This window comes from Artibeus jamaicensis, unplaced genomic scaffold (genome assembly GCF_021234435.1).
Source record: "Artibeus jamaicensis isolate MK-2021 breed Jamaican fruit bat unplaced genomic scaffold, CSHL_Jam_final scaffold_1283, whole genome shotgun sequence".
Lineage (NCBI taxonomy): Eukaryota > Metazoa > Chordata > Mammalia > Chiroptera > Phyllostomidae > Artibeus > Artibeus jamaicensis.
The window spans coordinates 13,438,068-13,456,602 of NW_026522028.1; the positions used below are offsets into that span (position 1 = coordinate 13,438,068).

At 38.5% G+C, this 18,535-nt stretch overlaps 2 protein-coding genes across 2 annotated transcripts in view; both read right to left on the minus strand.

The window, feature by feature from the left end:
* The window catches only part of MBTPS2 (membrane bound transcription factor peptidase, site 2), a 51,959-nt gene that overhangs the window by 22,930 nt on the left and 10,494 nt on the right, over window positions 1-18,535 (minus strand). The window contains exons 2-5 of the mRNA XM_037129379.2: window positions 17,003-17,151; window positions 15,102-15,324; window positions 6,557-6,660; window positions 4,552-4,679 (exon numbers count right to left, since the gene is read on the minus strand). Coding sequence (XP_036985274.1) covers window positions 4,552-4,679; window positions 6,557-6,660; window positions 15,102-15,324; window positions 17,003-17,151 — 604 coding nt within the window. The remainder of the gene's footprint in view (window positions 1-4,551; window positions 4,680-6,556; window positions 6,661-15,101; window positions 15,325-17,002; window positions 17,152-18,535) is intronic.
* Window positions 603-2,383, minus strand: YY2 (YY2 transcription factor). Its single transcript, XM_053655759.1, has one exon. The coding sequence runs from the start codon at window positions 2,381-2,383 to the stop codon at window positions 701-703; it is 1,683 nt and encodes a 560-aa protein (XP_053511734.1). The 3' UTR covers window positions 603-700.

Genomic DNA, 18,535 nt, shown 5'->3' on the forward strand with positions numbered 1-18,535 from the left:
TTAAATAACACTACTTGGCAGGGTTTGGGGGAAATAAAATGACTAAGATAGGTTTAAATTTACTAATACTATTAAATATCACCTAATATTCAATGCTACATATATAATTCAACACAGCTAAAAGATAGTTATGTAAAATGTGTTAATATCAAAGAATATGACCAATATTAAGATATTAAACAAAACTTATTTAACCTTTTTTAAAGTGGAAATATAAATATGCATATAACTGTTCATTCTCTTAAAATCTACAGCAAGCAAAGTTATCAACCTCCAAAACCTCCCACACATATCATTAATTATTAAACATATTTCTAAAAGTATAAACATAACTATTTGGAAAACAGAACTTTAAACATGTGTAAACAGGTGAAATTGAATCTGAAAAGACCTATTTTGAGTACAGTTGCATTACAAACTCTTTTGATGTGAGGTTCATGAATTATCCTCTTGTTGGGATCAAACTTTACAAAAAAACCATATTTTTCAAATAATTATTACAGAACAAGATAAAGCATCTTAACAATGTATTCATATATACATTTTTAAACCTTTTTCACTTTTTACTCCTCTATCAAAACATGACATTTTCACAACGTAATCTTAGTATTTTTAACCTTTTAAAGAATCTTAAACACTTTTTTCTACTAATTTATCAAAACATGACCCTTAGGAATCATAAAAGGGTTTTCTCTCCTTTTTAATGACTATCTTTGGTTTTAGCATGCGTGAAGATATGAGATTTCAGGTTAGTTGACTGAGCAAACTTCCTATCACAACCTTCAAAGGGGCACACATAAGGCTTGTCACCGGTATGGATTCGTACGTGCGTACGCAAATTGAAATCCAGGGAAAAGCGTTTTCCACAGCCTTCAAATGTGCACTGAAAGGGCTTCTCTCCAGAATGCACCAGGTGATGCCGTTTCAGTTTTGAACTCTCAACAAAACCTTTGCCACATTCTGCACATATGTGGGCTTTGGGGCCATGGGTGTTCAGATGCTTTCTCATAGATCCGATATCTTTGAACATCTTTCCGCAGCTTGAATAAAGGCAAGCTACTGTCCTTGGAACATCATCTTTAGGTTTCTTTGGCCTCGTTTTAGTAAATTCTGCCAGCTGTTTGGGATCTGACAGGTCCATGCCAGGTATTCCTTCAGGAGGAAGTTTCTTTCCCGTCAGGTACTCTGAATAATCAGGTGGTGAGTTCTCCCCAACCAGTCCTTCAGTTTCCTGGTCCCCGTCATTGTTTGGGGACCACATGGTGACAGAAAACTCACCCTCCAGGGTTTTGATAAACACCTCCTTTTGCTCCCACTTCCTGCAGCCTCTTGCTGTCGCTGCTGCCGACTCTGACCCTGCCACTGTCCCAGGCGCCGCCCCAGCTGCGGTCCCAGCTGCAGTCCTCGCCACCGCCCCGGCCGCCATCCCCGCAGCGGCTGTGCTGCTGGTGGAGCTCTGCTTACCGATGCCGGGCTTTTTGCTGCGGTTGCGGTTGCGCTTGCGCTTCTTAGTGTAGCTCTGGGTCGCTGATGATGCGGAGGCTTCCAGGGAAGCCAGGACCTGCTGGAAGTAGATGTCTTCCTCCTTGGAGGCGACCATTTGCTGCCCCTGCAAGCTGTCACTGGGCAGGCCGCCTGACTCGCTGTAGCCCACCACCTCCTCCTGGGTTTGTACCATCACCATTTCTTCGCCACGGTCCTGTTCATTTTGTCTAATAAGGAGCGGGTGCAGCACACCCAGAGACGGACTGTAGTCGACACCCTGCACCCAACTGTCACCAGTACCCTCGTATGCAAAGGTTTCCATGGTCACTGGCTCCAAGGGGGTGGTCTCCACAGGGATAGCCCCCACGGGAACAGTCCCCAGAGCGAAAGTCTCCACGGGGATATCCTCCACGGGAACAGTCCCCAGAGCGTAAGTCTCCACAGGGATATCCTCCACGGGAACAGTCCCCAGAGCGTAAGTCTCCACAGGGATATCCTCCACGGGAACAGTCCCCAGAGCGTAAGTCTCCACAGGGATATCCTCCACGGGAACAGTCCCCAGAGCGAAAGTCTCCACAGGGATATCCTCCACGGGAACAGTCCCCAGAGCGTAAGTCTCCACAGGGATATCCTCCACGGGAACAGTCCCCAGAGCGAAAGTCTCCACCGGGATATCCTCCATGGGAACAGTCCCCAGAGCGTAAGTCTCCACAGGGATATCCTCCACGGGAACAGTCCCCAGAGCGAAAGTCTCTACCGGGATATTCTCCATAGGAACAGTCCCCACAGGGATAGATTCCAGAGGGAGAGTCTCCAGGTTGACCTCCTGCAGCTCCACAAACTCGGTAGGCACCTCCGAGTTTTCTGTGGCGATGTAGATAACGTTGTTTGAGGCCATAGCTGAAGGCTCGGAAGAGGATTCTGCTACTAGGCAGTGCGTAGTATCGCAAGGTTGCGGAAAAGAAAAGCTCAGGACAAGACCGTGAGCTCCAGAAGAAAGCTCGAGCTTTGGAGATTGCCGCGAATGCCAGAAAACCGCGCGCGCTTTAGTATTTTAGGCGTTGGACGCGGGGGATTCTGGGCATCCTGGTACCCAACGCATGCGCACATCCAAGCTCATACCCACAGACATACCCATAAAGTTTCGAGCGCTACGCTTCCCGCTTCTTCACTCTGCCCACCCGCCAAAATGTTGCCTTTTGAATACTGATTCAGGAACCGGGCTCTTTACTTTTTTTTTCTCTATATTTCATTTGTTTACTTTATATACCACTCCCCCCCCCCCGCAAGGTGTATAATAGTATCTGGGGGCAAAAATATTTTTCTAATATTTACGTTTTTATTTTCCCTCTTATTTAATTGCACTGACCCACATTTACAGACTATTTAATAGTACCAGTGATCGGAGATAGTGGGATTGCTTGTCTTGTCCTTTAATAGGAATGCTTCTAAGTGTTATACTGTTAGGAAATACCCAGCTATTTCTACTTTTACTAAGGATTTTTATTTTTTAGCCATTGATAGATGGTGAATTTTATTTATCTGTTTCAATATCTGCTGAGACGAGGATCCCCCCCCATGGTTAATAATGTTTACCACATTCCAAAAAGATTACCTAATGTTAAACCAACCTTGCTTTGTTTAGATACACCGTGTGTCTGTAGAGTTTTTTGGTGCTTTAATAGATGTATGTGTTATATTGGCTTAAAAAAAATCTTAGTTTCCTTCTCTATATGATCTGGAGAGTTTATACTAAATTGGAATTAAAAAGAAAAATCTTTTCCTTCAAGATCTGAAAGAATCCCACCCATGTAACTTTCAGGGACATTCTCCATCAACTTTCTTAATTTCTTGTATTGTAATTAGCCCATGTATACATATATTTTTCTATCTCCTCTAGGATTTATTTAGGCTATTTACTTAAAAAAAATTTTATTTACTTATCTTTAGAGGGGAAGGGAAGAAGAGAGGGAGAGAAATATCAATGTATGGTTGCCTCTCATGAGTCCCCTGCTGGGAACTGGCCTGCAACCCAGGCATGTACCCTGACTGGGAATCGAACCACAATCCTCTGGTTCGCAGGCCCATGCTCAATCCACTGAGCTGCACCAGCCAGGGCTGTTTACTTTTTTTATAATCATCCAGGGCTTTAAAAAACTTTTTCAGAGATGAACCAAAAACAGTTTTATAATAGTTCTAATTTTCTCTGTATCACTTGTCATTCCCCATTCTGAGTTCTTATTCTGTCTATAGAAGCTTTCTCCCATTGTTTAATATCTTTTTCTTCAAATAACTAACTCTTAGAATTAACAGCTATATTTTTCTTTTTTCCAATTTCTTATTTTGTGTCTATACATCCTTAGTAATTACATCATTTCTCAACTATTTTAGTTTTCTTCTCACTCCTTCAGTTGAATTTTTAACTGATACTTTCATTGCTTTTCATAAAAACTGCCTAAGGTAGTGAATTTTCCTTTTAACCAAACTTTACGCCATATTTCATCATCTTTAAATATACTACAATTATGGTTTTGAGTAAAACTGGACAATTTTTGTTTCATGAGCACTTGAAATTGTGGTGTAGAGTTTGATGTATCTATTTTTGCCTTATTAAGAGCTTCAGTGATCTGATTTTTTCATGACTATATGCCATGTGTTGAGAGATATGAGTCTCTTTTATGACACCTGTTTTTGCTTTTCCATTTTTGTTTTGATGGTTTGTTACTTGATATAGTAAGATTCACAGTAATTACATTTTCACTGTAGTTATAGTCCATATGATTAAGTACCCCTTCATCTCATTTAATGCTTTAGTCATGTTTCTATTAACATGGTATGTTTTGTTCATTTTACTTTACTTTTTTAAAAATCATGTTTGTTTTAGTTGTTTTTCATGAAGAAACTGGAATGTAAATTATTTTGCTCTACTACTTTTGACTGAGATTCTTATAAACTGACTTTGTCAACCATAATATAAGATTTTTTTCATTTGTGATACAAGTAAAACTTTCCATAAGACTACTAATAACACAAAGATGAATTTAAAAAAATATTTAAGTCTGTTACCTGCACAAAATATCCTTAGCTGCTGGACTGGTGATATAAGTTGCAAATGAGTGGTGAACAGATCAACAAATGCTCCAGGATAAATAATGAAGAGAAAAATCCCAAAGCCATTAAATCGAACTTGTTCCCTAAGAAATCACATAAGAAAAAGGAATTTAATACTAGTGTTGCATTTATCAAATTAATAATGTATGTAATCTTAAAACATCCCACTGCATTTCAAATTCTTGCTTAAAAAGCAAGTCTCTCTGGACAGGCAAAAAGTTTACGTATCTATGTATCTCTGTCATAATTTTACTATACAGATCTGGTCATCTGTGAAATTGCATTTTGTAAAACAGGGCATTCTGAAATAGACGTACAACTTCAAAATTTTTAGAAACTAGTATGATGAACAAATAACTTGAAATTAGTCACACACATAAAGAAAAGTTTACTATTCTATGAGAAACTAAATGAAAAGCATATTTATGGTTTACTGTATATTATTTTCCAAGGACACAGTAGAAATATAATTCAAGTAAATTATCTAAATATTTATATTTGTCCTTCCTAGCTATTATAAATAAAGGTGGAGGTTTATCTAAATATGTTCCTGTTGAATTAATGTTAAACTAAGTATAATAAAAAATGCATAATGCTCAGACTATCCTTAGAACTATTCAGTCTCTAAAAATGGAATTATACTTAATAGCCTCGTAAAACTGAATAGTTACTCTAAAATAAATTAGCATCTTAATATATTGTGCTATCACTTAGTACTAAGTATATGACTTGTAAAATTCACTTTTTCTTGGTAGTTGTAATTTTATTAACAAATTATCCACTGCATACTATGAAATCATTAAACTGTTAATAATAATGCTTTTATATGTAAAACTTTAAGGGCTGCAATGCTAAAAATGCAGAAGCAAAGGTGAAAGAGATTTTTTTTAAAGATTTTATTTATCTTTAGAGGGGAAGGGAAGGAGAGAGGGAGAGAAACATCAATGTATGGTTGCCTTTCATGCGTCCCCTGCTGGGAATTGGCCTGCAGGGAACTGGTCTGCAACGCAGGCATGTGCCCTGACTGGGAATCGAACCGCGATTGTCTGGTTCGCAGGCCCGTGCTCAATCCACTGAGCTACACCAGCCAGGTGAAAAAGATTTTTTTTAAAAAGTAGCCACTTACTTAAACCACTACACTGTACACCAGTCAAGATGAAGGTTTATTGCTAGTCTATATAGACTCTTGTTCATAAGTAACTGGAAAGTAATAAGTGATTAAATAAATCTTGTCATCTAAAACCTTTTACCTGGTCCACATACTGAAAAGACAGAACATTCCCATCAGTATGTGTTCCTTATGGCAGTAATTATCAGTGGGAGTGAAGGGGAGTTGTGACTCATCTTCTCCCCCATCATATTATTACAGGTTTAGGAGCCTTTAAAATGGTCAGGTATAATTATGATATATTCAGGTAGTTACAACAAGAGGGCATGATACTTGAAGAGAGTCCCAGGTCTCGCCCTCCCTTACCTTCTTCCACTTAGGTGTCTAAATAGGCTATATTTATTAACAAACCCAGAGCTTTCAGTATTCTTACTCTAGCTAGCAGAGGCAGTAAGTAGAAGCAGGAAAGTATTTCAGCTGATAAGCCAAAGAAAGTACTAAGTAGCAATACAGAGATTATCATTCTGGCCCAATGATGAATAGAAAGATTATGCTTCAGGATTGGATGAAAATCTTGAAGCAACATGAGAATATAACCATGCTGGCAGTGGGCAAAAGATAGAAAGATCCACATTATAAAAACAGTATGTACATCGTTCATTGAATGTATTTATCAATATGTAAATCTCCGCAGCAAAAGAGAAGGTGCCTAAAATAATAACCAAGGGTAAATACTGGGTAATATCCACAGAAAGAAAAATAACAAATGTAGAAGATTTTAGTAATAAAATCTCCTAAATGAAAGCTTCTTTGCATGTAGTAGACAAAAAAAAAAAAGGTAAATATCATTACCTAATAGCTGCTATCCCATGTCCAATTTCATGTACAACACCACTAATGAGGACTGCAGCGAAGAAATATGTCAGTTGGTTGACGGGTAAATTTATACCAGGAACCTGTTCATAGACACAATGATAAATACACACTTGGGCACCAGGAGACCATGATGTTCACCCTGTATTAAAGCTTAAACTTCCAAGTTGAAAGTTCTGTAAACTAAAAGTAATGTGAATATCGATGGTTCACTTTTTTCATTTCTATCATAATAAAAGTAAAAACACTCATCAGGTTTTTTTGGCAGCTTTTGAACTAAACACAACACCAATCTAAAGAGAACAGGAAACACCAGGTCAAAAAGTTGAAATTTTAGCTTCCTGAAATCTTCACCACGGGAAAGAATTAGAGGGCCTAGCCAAGCACCAAGGACCAGGGAATGTGAAGTGATACTGAAGGAGTCAGCTGGAAGCCTGATTTGGGAATTCTTGTTACAATTCCTAGTCCTTCCTCCCTATTGTTACTGCAAGGTTCCAAGTACTTATATGAGTAATATAGAATCTCCTAAACCCCATCAATGAATTTCCCTTTAGTATTCTCAAGTTATATAACAGTTAATTAAAAGTAGTGTAACAAAGCACCTTGTTAGTGTGGGAACACCATGTCCTCTATTTCTTTGATTTCATCAGTTTGTCTAGTACACTGGTAGTAGCAAAGTGATACATAAATATTGTATTAAAATTGAAATTTAATGCAGAAGGTACATACATTCATATTAAGAACCCGTGAAGAATGAAGAGTTGTTTTGTAATCATGTGTTCCAAAGATGTTGTGTGTATGTATACATCACTGCATACATAAGGGAACTTTGCTATTTAAGGATTGTGTGGTAAATCGTTTTTAGATACCTAAGAATCCCTTCAAGTTATGTCATCTGTTAAGGAAAGAGTCTGTAAATTAGGCTAAGTGGGGCACCCCAGGCATCAGTGCTATTTAAATACTCAGCATCTACTTCTCACAATCTAAAAGTTGGGACCCTAAAGGTATCCTTCTGGAGAAAATCCCTTTTTCTGTTATAAAACAAACAAGCAAAAAGCATTCTCAATGTTTTAACGCATGTCCTTCTAGTCTTTTCATGTAGACATTTAAAAAATTATGCTTTTATTATGAATATGGTTTTGAAATCTGACCCTTTCACTTAGTACTTTCACAAACATTTCCCCATGAATGTTTTCTGATTTAATGTGTTTTTAATGGCTGTATTGTACTCTATGGAATCGACTGATGGGCATTTAATTATTTTAAGTTTCTGCTCTTATAACTACTGCAATAAACATATTTGGACTCATATACTCAAAATATTTTAGGGGGATAAATTTTTAGACAAGCATGGTTAGTTCAGGCTCCAGAGAAGTATCACTTGAGTTTGACAGTCTGGTTCCATAACTAACCAGAGTTAAGTGACCTGGAGGAAGTTCAATTACTCCCCCAATACTTCAATTTCCTCATCATTAAAATGGAAACAACCCCAGTCATATAAAAGGGTAATTTTTAGGATTAATTATTGTGTAATCATATGATAATCTTTGTCCAATGTTTAATATTACGCCTTACAGAGAGAATAACAAATGCTATTATTATACAAAATTTAAAGGACTTTAACACACATCAAACTGCTCTCTCACAGCACACACTTCCATAACCTCAGGAAAGCTTGTTTTATTCAAATCTGCAAATTGAGAGAAATAAAAAAAAAAACCCGTTGTTTTATATTTCTTTGATCACTATTAAAGCTGAACTTTCTCCATACTTTTGACCACTGATAGGTCCTTTGAGAGTAGCCTACTCATGACTTGTCCAATTTTTTCTAGAGTGTCCATATTTTCCTTATTGATCTGTAAGATCATTTCAAATATCAATGATCAGTCCTCTGTAATACATGTCACAGATGAATTTCCAAATTTGTTGCCTTTAATTTTTGTTAGTTTTTTTGATACTTAAAATTTTATGTAGTCAAATATATCACTATTCATGGTTTCTGCCATTTGATACTTATGCCTTCCTTTAACAAAAAAAACCAACAGATTTTAGCCCTGGCTGGTGTAGCTCAGTGGATTGAGTGCAGGCCTGAGAACCAAAGGTTTGCGGTTCGATTCCCAGTCAGGGCACATGTCTGGGTTGCAGGCCAGTTCCCAGCCAAGGGACCCATGAGAGGGAACCATACATTAATATTTCTTTCTCTCTCCCTCCTTCCCTTCCCCTTTAAAGATAAATAAGTAAAATCTTTTAAAAAAGAATTTTATTTTTAAACAGAGGGGAAGGCAGGGAGAAAGAGAGGAAGAAACATCAATCTGTGGTTGCCCCTGGCATGTCCCCCTACGGGGCCCTGGCCTGCAACTCTGCATGTGCCCTGACTAAGAATCGAACCAGCGACCCTTTGGTTGGCAGGATGGTGCTCAATTCATTGAAATACACCAGCTAGGGCTTATGTCTTCCTCATTCTGTGTTCATATAAACAGAAACCTTTTCTTTTTCCTTTCGAAGTCTATTATGATTCCATGTTTTAACTTTAATTCAACTGGAATTTATTCTTATACACAATAGAGGAATTTTCACTTTTAAGCCCTCTTTAGTAATTGGAGAGGCGATTCAAACCATGGTGCTCGGGCAGCTTTCTAAATTCATTAGTAATTCCAAGTGTCCTTTCCCTAGTTTTCGTAATCATCATTTTTAATTTAGACATATTTCACTGAATGACAGTCCCATAATTTAGGCACTTATAAATTGCCTATTGTGATTGTTTCTAATTCTTTATAACAATAATGTTAGGGAAAAGAGCTTGATTAATACCATTTCTTTACTATATTTGAGACACTTTTGTGATGCTCATTATGTGAAATTCTTTCTACCCACACTCAACTAAGCAACTCTTTAAGTATATCTTACTGATTATGCTATCAGTCCTCCCAATTTCCCCCTCCGTTATCCCCGCTCCACCCTGTAACCCTCAACCCTCCAGCATTCTCCCACTTAGTTCATGTCCATGGGTTGTACGTGTAAGTTCTTTGAGTCCTGTTTCCTATACCATTCTTAACCGCTCTCCATCTATTTTGCTTCTTATTCCCTGTACTTTCCCCATTCTTCCTCTTCCCTCCCCACTGAAAACTCCCCATGTGATGTTTATTTCTCTGGTTCTGTTCCTGTTCAAGTTGTTTGCTTAGTTTTTGTTTTCATTTTTTTTTAGGTTCAGCTGTTGATAATTGTGAGTTTGTTGTCATTTTACCGTTCATATTTTTGATCATCTTTTTCTTAGATAAGTCCCTTTAACATTTCATATAATAAGGGCTTGGTGATGATGAACTCCTTGAACTTGACCTTATCTGGGAAGCACTTTATCTGCCCCTCCATTCTAAATGATAGCTTTGCTGGATAGAGTCATATTGGATGTAGGTCCTTGCCTTTCATGACTTCAAATACTTTCCAGCCCTTTCTTGCCTGCAAGGTTTGAGAAATCAGCTGTTAGCCTTATGGGCACTCCTTTGTAGGTAACTCCCTCCTTTCCTCTTGCTGTTTTTAAGATTCTCTCTTTAAGGCTGGGTAACTTAATGATGATGTGCCTTGGTGTGTTCCTCTTTGAGACTCTCTGGGTTTCCTGGACTTCCTAGAAATCTATTTCCTTCACCAGACTGGGGAAGTTTTCCTTCATTAGTTGTTCAAATAAGTGTTCAACTTCTTGCTCTTGTTCTTCTCCTTCTGGCATCCCTACAATTCTGAATGTTAAAGAGTGTTTAAAGTTGTCCCCGGGTTTCCTAAGCCTCTCATTTTTTGAATTCTTGTTTCTTCATTCTGTTCTGGTTGGATGTTTATTTTTCCCTTTTGTTCCAAATTGTTGATTTGAGTCCCGGTTTCTGCCCCTTCACTGTTGCTTCCCTGTATATTTTGCTTTGTTTCACTTTAGGTAGCCTTCATTTGTTCCTTCATTTTGCACCAAGCTCAATCAGTTCTGTGCGCATCCTGATTACCAGTGTTTTGAACTCTGCATCAGACAGGTTGGCCATCTCCTCGATGCTTAGCTCTTTTTCTGGAGTTTTGATCTGTTCTTTCATTTGTGCCATATTTCTTTGTCTTGGTGCACTGGTCAGGGTGAATATTTCTTTAATTCTTTGGTTGTCGGAATTCCACGCAGTTTGATTTTCTGGCACTTCTGGTTGTTCACTGTTTTTAGATCAATTGTTATCCTTTTTGGTTGTGCAAGGAAGCTAAGTGTTTCTACCTACGCCTCCATCTTGGCTGGCACTCTCTAAGAAACTCTTCAAGAACATCAGTATATTTTTTTCACCATATTCCATTATCAAGTGGTAAGGCATCTTTCTGTTCAGATTAGGAGTTTCCTTTTCTCTGACCCTTCTCTGAATTTATGTTCTCAAGATTAATTCCCATACATTCATTCTGTATCACAAAGTATCCTAGTTACTTTACTTTTATGTCAATAAAGCAACAGGTTCATTACAACAGGACAGTGATTTTCAACTGGTGTGCCACAAGAAATTTTAAAACATGCAATACCTGATATTTAGTCAAGGGCACTGACATCTTTCCCCTCAGACTGTCAAAGGAAAAATGACAATAGCCATCACAATAGCCATCTGGTATGAATGTCCTGTCTTGAACCATAAATATATAGGTCACAACACAGAGTTGCATTTTATCAGTCATATTGCATAATAAAGTTGCATCTGATTGGTTAATTCTTGGTACCAGAAATCCTTATATATAAGTACAGGCACCTGATTTTTTAAAAAAGATTTTATTTATTTATTTTTAGAGAGGGGAAGGGAGGGAGAAAGTAAGGGAGAAACATCAATGTTTGGTTGTCTCACGCGCCCCCTACCAGGGACCTGGCCTGCAGCCCAGCATGTGCCCTGAGTGGGAATTGAACTGGCGACCCTCTGGTTCACGTTCCAGCACTCAATCCACTGAGCCACCCCAACCAGGGCAGCACCTGAATTTCTAAAAGTCAACTTTGGAGCAAAAAGTGTAGGTAATTACTATTATGATTTTCTTTGTAAATCAATTAAAAGTATACTTTTTTTGGTCAGATGGGCAAAAAATATATTTTTTGGTGTGCTGCAGAATTTTAGTAATTAGTTTGTATGCTATGTGACGAAAAGGGTTGAAAATTGCTGCAAAGGGATACTGTTTCTCTTTAGTATTTTATAGATGTAATAATGAGACAAGGTAAGGACTTGAACATGTGACTATACCAACAGATGGCCTCATTTGCTGGCAGCAGTATGCGAGTGCCCATCTGTCTTGGACATAATCACACAGGGTATTAGATGTACCAAAATACTAATCTCTTAACAACAGAGTGCCAAGTTTTGGGGAATTAATACTGAATCAGACTGTAGGGAATTATAGAGTACATAAAAAGTACATTCTCCAAGCTACCGGAGCTCATACCAAGGTCAGGAGATAACATTCTTTTTTAAAAAAATATATTTTATTGATTATGCCATTACAGTTATTCTATTTCCCCCCTTATTCGCCTCCACCCTGCACACCCCCTCCCCCACCATTCCCCCCTTTAGTTTATGAACACATGTCTCAAGTTCTTTAGATTCTATATTTCCCCTACTATTCTTGCCCTCCCCCTGTCTATTTTCTACCTACCATCTATGCTACTTATTTTCTGTACCTTCTCCCCCCTTCTCCTCCTCCCACTCCCCTGTTGCTAACCCTCCATGTGATCTTCCTTTCTATGGTTTTGCTCCTGATCTAGCTGTCCTCTTAGTTTGCTTTTGTTTTAGGTGTGGTTCTTAATAACTGTGAGTTTGCTATCCTTTTACTGTTCATCTTTTTTTATCTTCTATTTCTTAGGTAAGCCCCTTTAACATTTCATATAACACATTCCTTTTTTTTTATCCTCACCTGAAAACATTTTTTCATTGCTTTGAGAGATGGAGGGAGGGAGGGAGGGAGAGAGGGACGGACGGACAGATGGACAGAAAAGCAGCAGAGAGAAAAAAACATTGATTGGCTGCCTTCTCGTACACACCCTGAACAGGTATTATACTTGTAACCTGGGTATGTGCACTGACTGGGAATCAAACTCATGACCTTTCTGTCTATAGGACAATGTTCCAAGCAACTGTGCCACACTGGCCAGGGTAATAATGATGTTTTTAAACATATACATAAATATACACCGTGGACTAGAGGGCAGCTGACTACTTGATGGTTCTAAAACATGACTCCCTCTCCTAAGAGAGTCAGTATTTTTGTGAGCTCTATAAATAAAGTGAGAAGCAAAAAGAATAAATACTTTCTTTGTAGCACAACATTTTGCCATTCTAATCCTAGCAGGCATATAGGACATGAATCATATTTCCTCCAAATCTGCTCCTGTCTCTACTATCCTTTTTTTTATCAAACAATAACTAATTAAATAGCCTGAGAGTTATCCTATACTTTTCCTTCTTCCTCCAGCCTCACATTCAATTATTTTTCAGGGCCTGAGAACTCTAATCCAAAAGATCCCTTGAATTTACCCCCTTTATTCTTCTTACCACTAATTTAGTTTAGATCTTTTATCACTTCTAAAATAAATTATTACAACCACCCTTTTAAATGGTCTCCCAATCTTACATGTAACCCTACTCTGGTTCATTTTGTACCCACAGACCTGTTATTGGCAGGTAAAACCAGAAGTCCTTAGAATGGCCCTTCATAACCCAGACCCTACCTATATCTACCATCTTATCTCCTGTACCATATACCTCCTAGACACGGACCAAAGTTATACCACTTTATAGTTGAAGAATGATTGGTCTTTTTTAAGGGACTAGACCAGATGGCTCTGAAGTCAGTGGTGGATAAGTGATGAACCTCCTCCCTCACCCCATTTACTACAGGCAAATGATTTAACATTTCTGTGCCTTGGTGTTCCCATTTGTCAATCTTACCTTCAGACTGTTGTAAGAATAAAATAAAACAGGCACAAAAACCTCACAGAGCACTGTATATTAACTAGGTTTTATATTATTATAATTATTATTACTATTTCCCTGCCTTTCCATTTTACCTGGTCCGCTCTGTGAGGGGGATGCTCAGTTGCCATTTTCCTTACCCAGGCTATGCAGACTCTCTGCTCCTCGCCTTGAAGCGTCCCTCTACTTTCTCCCCAGTGCCAGGCTCATCTCAGCACATCTTCTCTCTCCCTGTTCCCACAGCACCTGATGCTCTGTCCACCTGTAGTACTACCACAGCAGCTCTCCCTCTTGACTAAAAGAGCCATGATTGCTAGAATTGGATTTCATTGTATAAAGCCTTAACACAGAGCCAATACACAAAATACATTCATTAAATGTTTGCTGAAGAAACAAATCAACTCTTCTGAGGCCTCACCTGGAGAATCCTTTTAACCTCTAAGAAACAGCTATTACCATAGAAGAGATTCTTTATCGTTCTCCACAAATGACTTCTAAATTTTTCCTTAGGGACCCATCATATAGTAAAAGCCACAAAGAGAGGAGCTAGAAGAAAAATCTGTCACTAACTTTTTTTTAGTTTTTAATCCTCACCCAAGGGCATGCTTATTGATTTTAGAAAGAGGGGACGGGAGGGGGAGACAGAGGGAGAGAAACATCGATCAGTTGCCTCTTGCATGTAGCCTGGACTGGGGACTGAACCTCACAGAGCACTGTATATTAACTAGGTTTTATATTATTAGAATTATTATTATAATAGTTGCAGAACCTAGGCGTGTGCCCCTACCAGAAATCGAATCTGTGACCTTTTGGTTTACAGGATGACACTCTAACCAACCTAGCCACACTGGCCAGGCTTGTCATTAACTCTTAAATAATCTATTCCATTAATAAGAATATGATTAAAAACATAACATCCGTGATTCATAGAAATTAAAATGATAAATTGTAAAAAATAAGAAATAACAGCCAACAGTAAAGGCCCCTTCCAAGCCCTGGAGACATGATTCGATAAGGCATGGGTCTACACATGTGTCTTAAAGTGAGAAGTATTATAAATAGCTCACAGTCAAAAGAGTACAACTCACTATGTTACCCTTCACATTAAAAAATCACAAGGACCATTCAAAAAGGTTTTACACCTTCAATTAAAAGAATATTATTGGTTAGAGGAGGAAGGCCATGAAGAGGAAAGGGGAAGGGAACACTTTGCATAGGATAAAAAAAAATTTATTTATATAGAGATCTTAAATAATGCTTATTCTTTTATAGTAACAACCATTTAACCTCTCAAGACAACGCATATTAAATCAAAATCCATATAATTATCAACAGTCTTAATTATGATCCATTTCTTCTATTACCACTATTATTGCTACTGCTACTACTACATATTGCAACAATTCGTTGCTATATTATTAACTAATATTTTTGTTTAAGCAGGTAATTTGAGAAATCATGTGACTTTTCATATATTTTCATATTTATATTATAGACAGAAGTTATGCTATCCAAAAGAAATACCTTATATCTATGGTTCAATAGTTACTTAAAAGCAAAAAGAAGGCACTTACCACAACTTGTAGCACCTGTTCGTTGTGAAGTGAAGAGGAGGAGGAGGAGGAAGAGGAAGAAGAGGAAGAAGAAGATGAAGAGGAGGAGGAAGAAGACGAGGAGGAAGAATAAGAAGCAGAAGAGTCAGCCATCATTTGTGCTAAAGTCTGCATCAGCGTTTTCCCCAGGAGAAAAAAAGAGCTAAACATGGCAATTACGCCAAACACCATTCCAAAATTGAACCTGTTAAGAGAAAAAAATTGCACAAATGTACAATTCCTCACAATTCATGGACTAAAAAAATTCACCAACCAGCCACATTTCATAGCTTTAAAATGTATAAAAATTTCAATTACCCTGTGTTTTTTCTCCTACCTGAACTTTGGATCTGTGACTGAAGCACAGGGCACTAGTCTCTTTAAGCCATTCCAATAACTTAAAACTCTCTCATAACTGGAGGCTGAATATGCTTCCCAATAAAAAGTTTGCTTCCTCGGCTTTTTTCTCATTTATGTAGCATTGTTTTGATCTTGTTCTCATACTTACAATAGTAAGTAATGCCCTTTTGACATTATAGACATCCACTCTTTTTCATCTACCAATTCTATTTGTATCTTATTTTAGCTGTATTTTATGATGAGTTTAAACACTAACATGGTAATTTTTTAAAAGATTTATTTATTTTTAGAGAGAAGAAGGGAGGGAGACAAGAGAGGGAGAGAAACATCAACGGGTTGCCTCTCACATGCCCCCAGTCTGGTACCTGGCCCACAATGCAGGCATGTACCCTGACCAGGAATTGAATCAGTGACCTTTTGCTTTGTGAAATGATGCCCAACCCACTGAGCCACGCCAGTCATGGCTAACATGGTAAAATTTAATGAATTTTTTCTTTTACTGTTTTAATAATTAGAAGTTACCCTTCTATCTATTACATTTTCTAACTTTTTGATGAGCTGTGTTTTCCAAGGAACTTGTCCATTTCATCTAAATTATTGAATTTATAGGCACAGAACTGTTCAGATAGTTCCATTTTTAAAAAATGCATGTACAATCTGTATTAATGTTACCTTTTTCAATTCTGATCTTTAGTTATGTGTATTTTTTTCCTCAATCCATCAAAGTAGGGGTTTATCAATTTATTAATACTGTCAAAGAACCAACTTTTGGCTTTGCTGATTTTCACTACTATTTACTTTTTCTATTTCACTGATTTCTGCTCTTTATTATTTTCTTTGCTTTGATTTGCAGGTGTATTTACTGCTTTTTGATGATCTGAGTCCTTACATTTAGCTCTACTTCATTTGGAGCTAAATTTTTGACCAAAAGGAGCTCCCTATTCCCACATTAGAAATTCTCTCAACTATACAACCTCCAGAACCCTGGCACTGCAACCTGGCCGGCCATTTTCCCACTTGGTTTGCACATGTGCCTTACTAGTTGTTAAATACTTAAACACTCCTTCCCCTGGAGGAGTATCCAAAAGAATTATAGGCAAAATCCTGCAGATTTGGGGGCATCCATAGACTCCCAGACCCTTGTTCCTATGTGTGATGATGGGCGAGAGAATTCTCCAGGGCTATTTTCTTAATGAAAATGTTCCCTATTTGTTTTGGTTTCCTACTAGTATATAACACACAGAATAAAGTGCACATGTCTGAAGTGTACAGCTCACTGAATTTCTACAAATGTGCACCCATGTGTCTATCACCCATCTCTATCAAGATACAGAACCTTCATTTTCAATGTATGCAAAAGCACAATGACACAATCCCATAAGCTGACATAAATCCAGAAAGCTTCTATACCGTCAACATTGAAAAACTCAGTACATTGGAAAATGATGGAAACGGTTCAGTTCACAAGAATTTCTCATGATTACAATGACTAATTCAAACCAAAAAGAGAAAATGAAGCATACCATTGATAAAGCATCCTTGCTTTCCGCCGTCCCCAACTGTAAAAGGCACGATTGAAAACAGCAGTTTGCCATCTTATGTGGAAAGGGGAGATGCTCAATCCATTGTTTTCTAGCCAGTCTTCATAAGAGTGCTTAAAATACACAGATGACTACGAGAGAAAGGAAAGTTTCATATCACTCAATTTTGAACAACTTATAATGTTTAAGAAAATTTAAAAAATAGCCTTTTCTGTAGGAAAGCAAGATACTGACTGCCCCAATGCTCATAATTTTAAAGCTTTATGTCAGGGGTGTCAAACATTTTCACTGGGGGCCACACAGCCTCGCAGTTGCCTTCAAAGGGCCAAATGTAATTTCAACTCCTTAACAGTTAAGGAGCAGGTACATTTATATAGTCCTAAAGTTATTCCGGCCCTTTGAAGGCAACCATGAGGTTGATGTGGCCCCCAGTGAAAATGAGTGTGACACCCCTGCTTTATGTTCATTCATCAGTATATTAAAGTCAAGGCCTCAGACTAGCTGGGCTGCTGAAGTTAGGGTCTGGCAAATAATGGCCCATGGGCCAAATTCAGTCTACAGCTTATTTCTGTACAGCCTATGAACTAAGGATGGTTTATATTTTTAAGAGACTGCAGAAAAACAACAGAAAAACAAGAATATGTGACAGACGCTGTGTGGCCCACAAAGCCTATAATATCTCACCCTTTACAGAAAAGTTTGCTGACCTCTGCTTAGAATGGCATTGTCCAATAGAAATATGAGCCACAAATGCCAGCCACATATATAACTTTAAATTTTTAGGTAGTCAAATTTCAAAAAGCAAACAGAAACAGATTAATTTAAATATATTTTCAACTCAAATTAATACAAAAATATTGAGACTTCCGGCCAAGATGGAGGCGTAGGTGGAACACTGTGCCTCCTCGCACAACCAAGTTTAAAGACAACAAAGTTTTAGCAACAAAAACACAACCAAAACACAGAGAATTGAACTATATGTAAGCCCGACAACAACAAACTGTTCAGCCAGACTGGTAAGATGGGTAGAGTCAGTAGCTGACCGAGCTGGGTAGGGCAGGAAAAATCAGCCTGACTGACCCAGGAGCACAGGCGGTGGTTGGCAGATTCCAGGCGTGGGGTGGCAATGGGCAGACCCAGTGGGGGCGCGAGGTGGCAGGCTGACTGTGGTCACACATTCGCGCGCAGATAAACCAGGCGAAGGAGTGAGCAGTGAGACAGACCACGCAGGTTAGGGCCCCAGCGACGGGAATTAAAGCCTAAAAGCACCAATTGGAAAAACTCTTGGGATCCAGGTGCCGGAAGAAGCTCCCAGGCTCACAGAGAGTTTGTTGGAGAGACCCACAGGGTTCTGGAGGGTGCACAGGCCCACTCACCCGGGAGCGGGTACCAGAGGAGCCAGGTTTGCTTGCAGGGAACAACAGAGGGGACCAAAATGCGACAGAGAGCATAGAACAAGTGCCATTGCCCCTCTCTGACCCCGCCTCCACATATAGCGTCACAACCCAACGCGTT

Bases quoted from the DNA above. Each gene is read 5' to 3' on its own strand.
- YY2 (XM_053655759.1), bottom strand. From the start codon at position 2,383: ATGGCCTCAAACAACGTTATCTACATCGCCACAGAAAACTCGGAGGTG.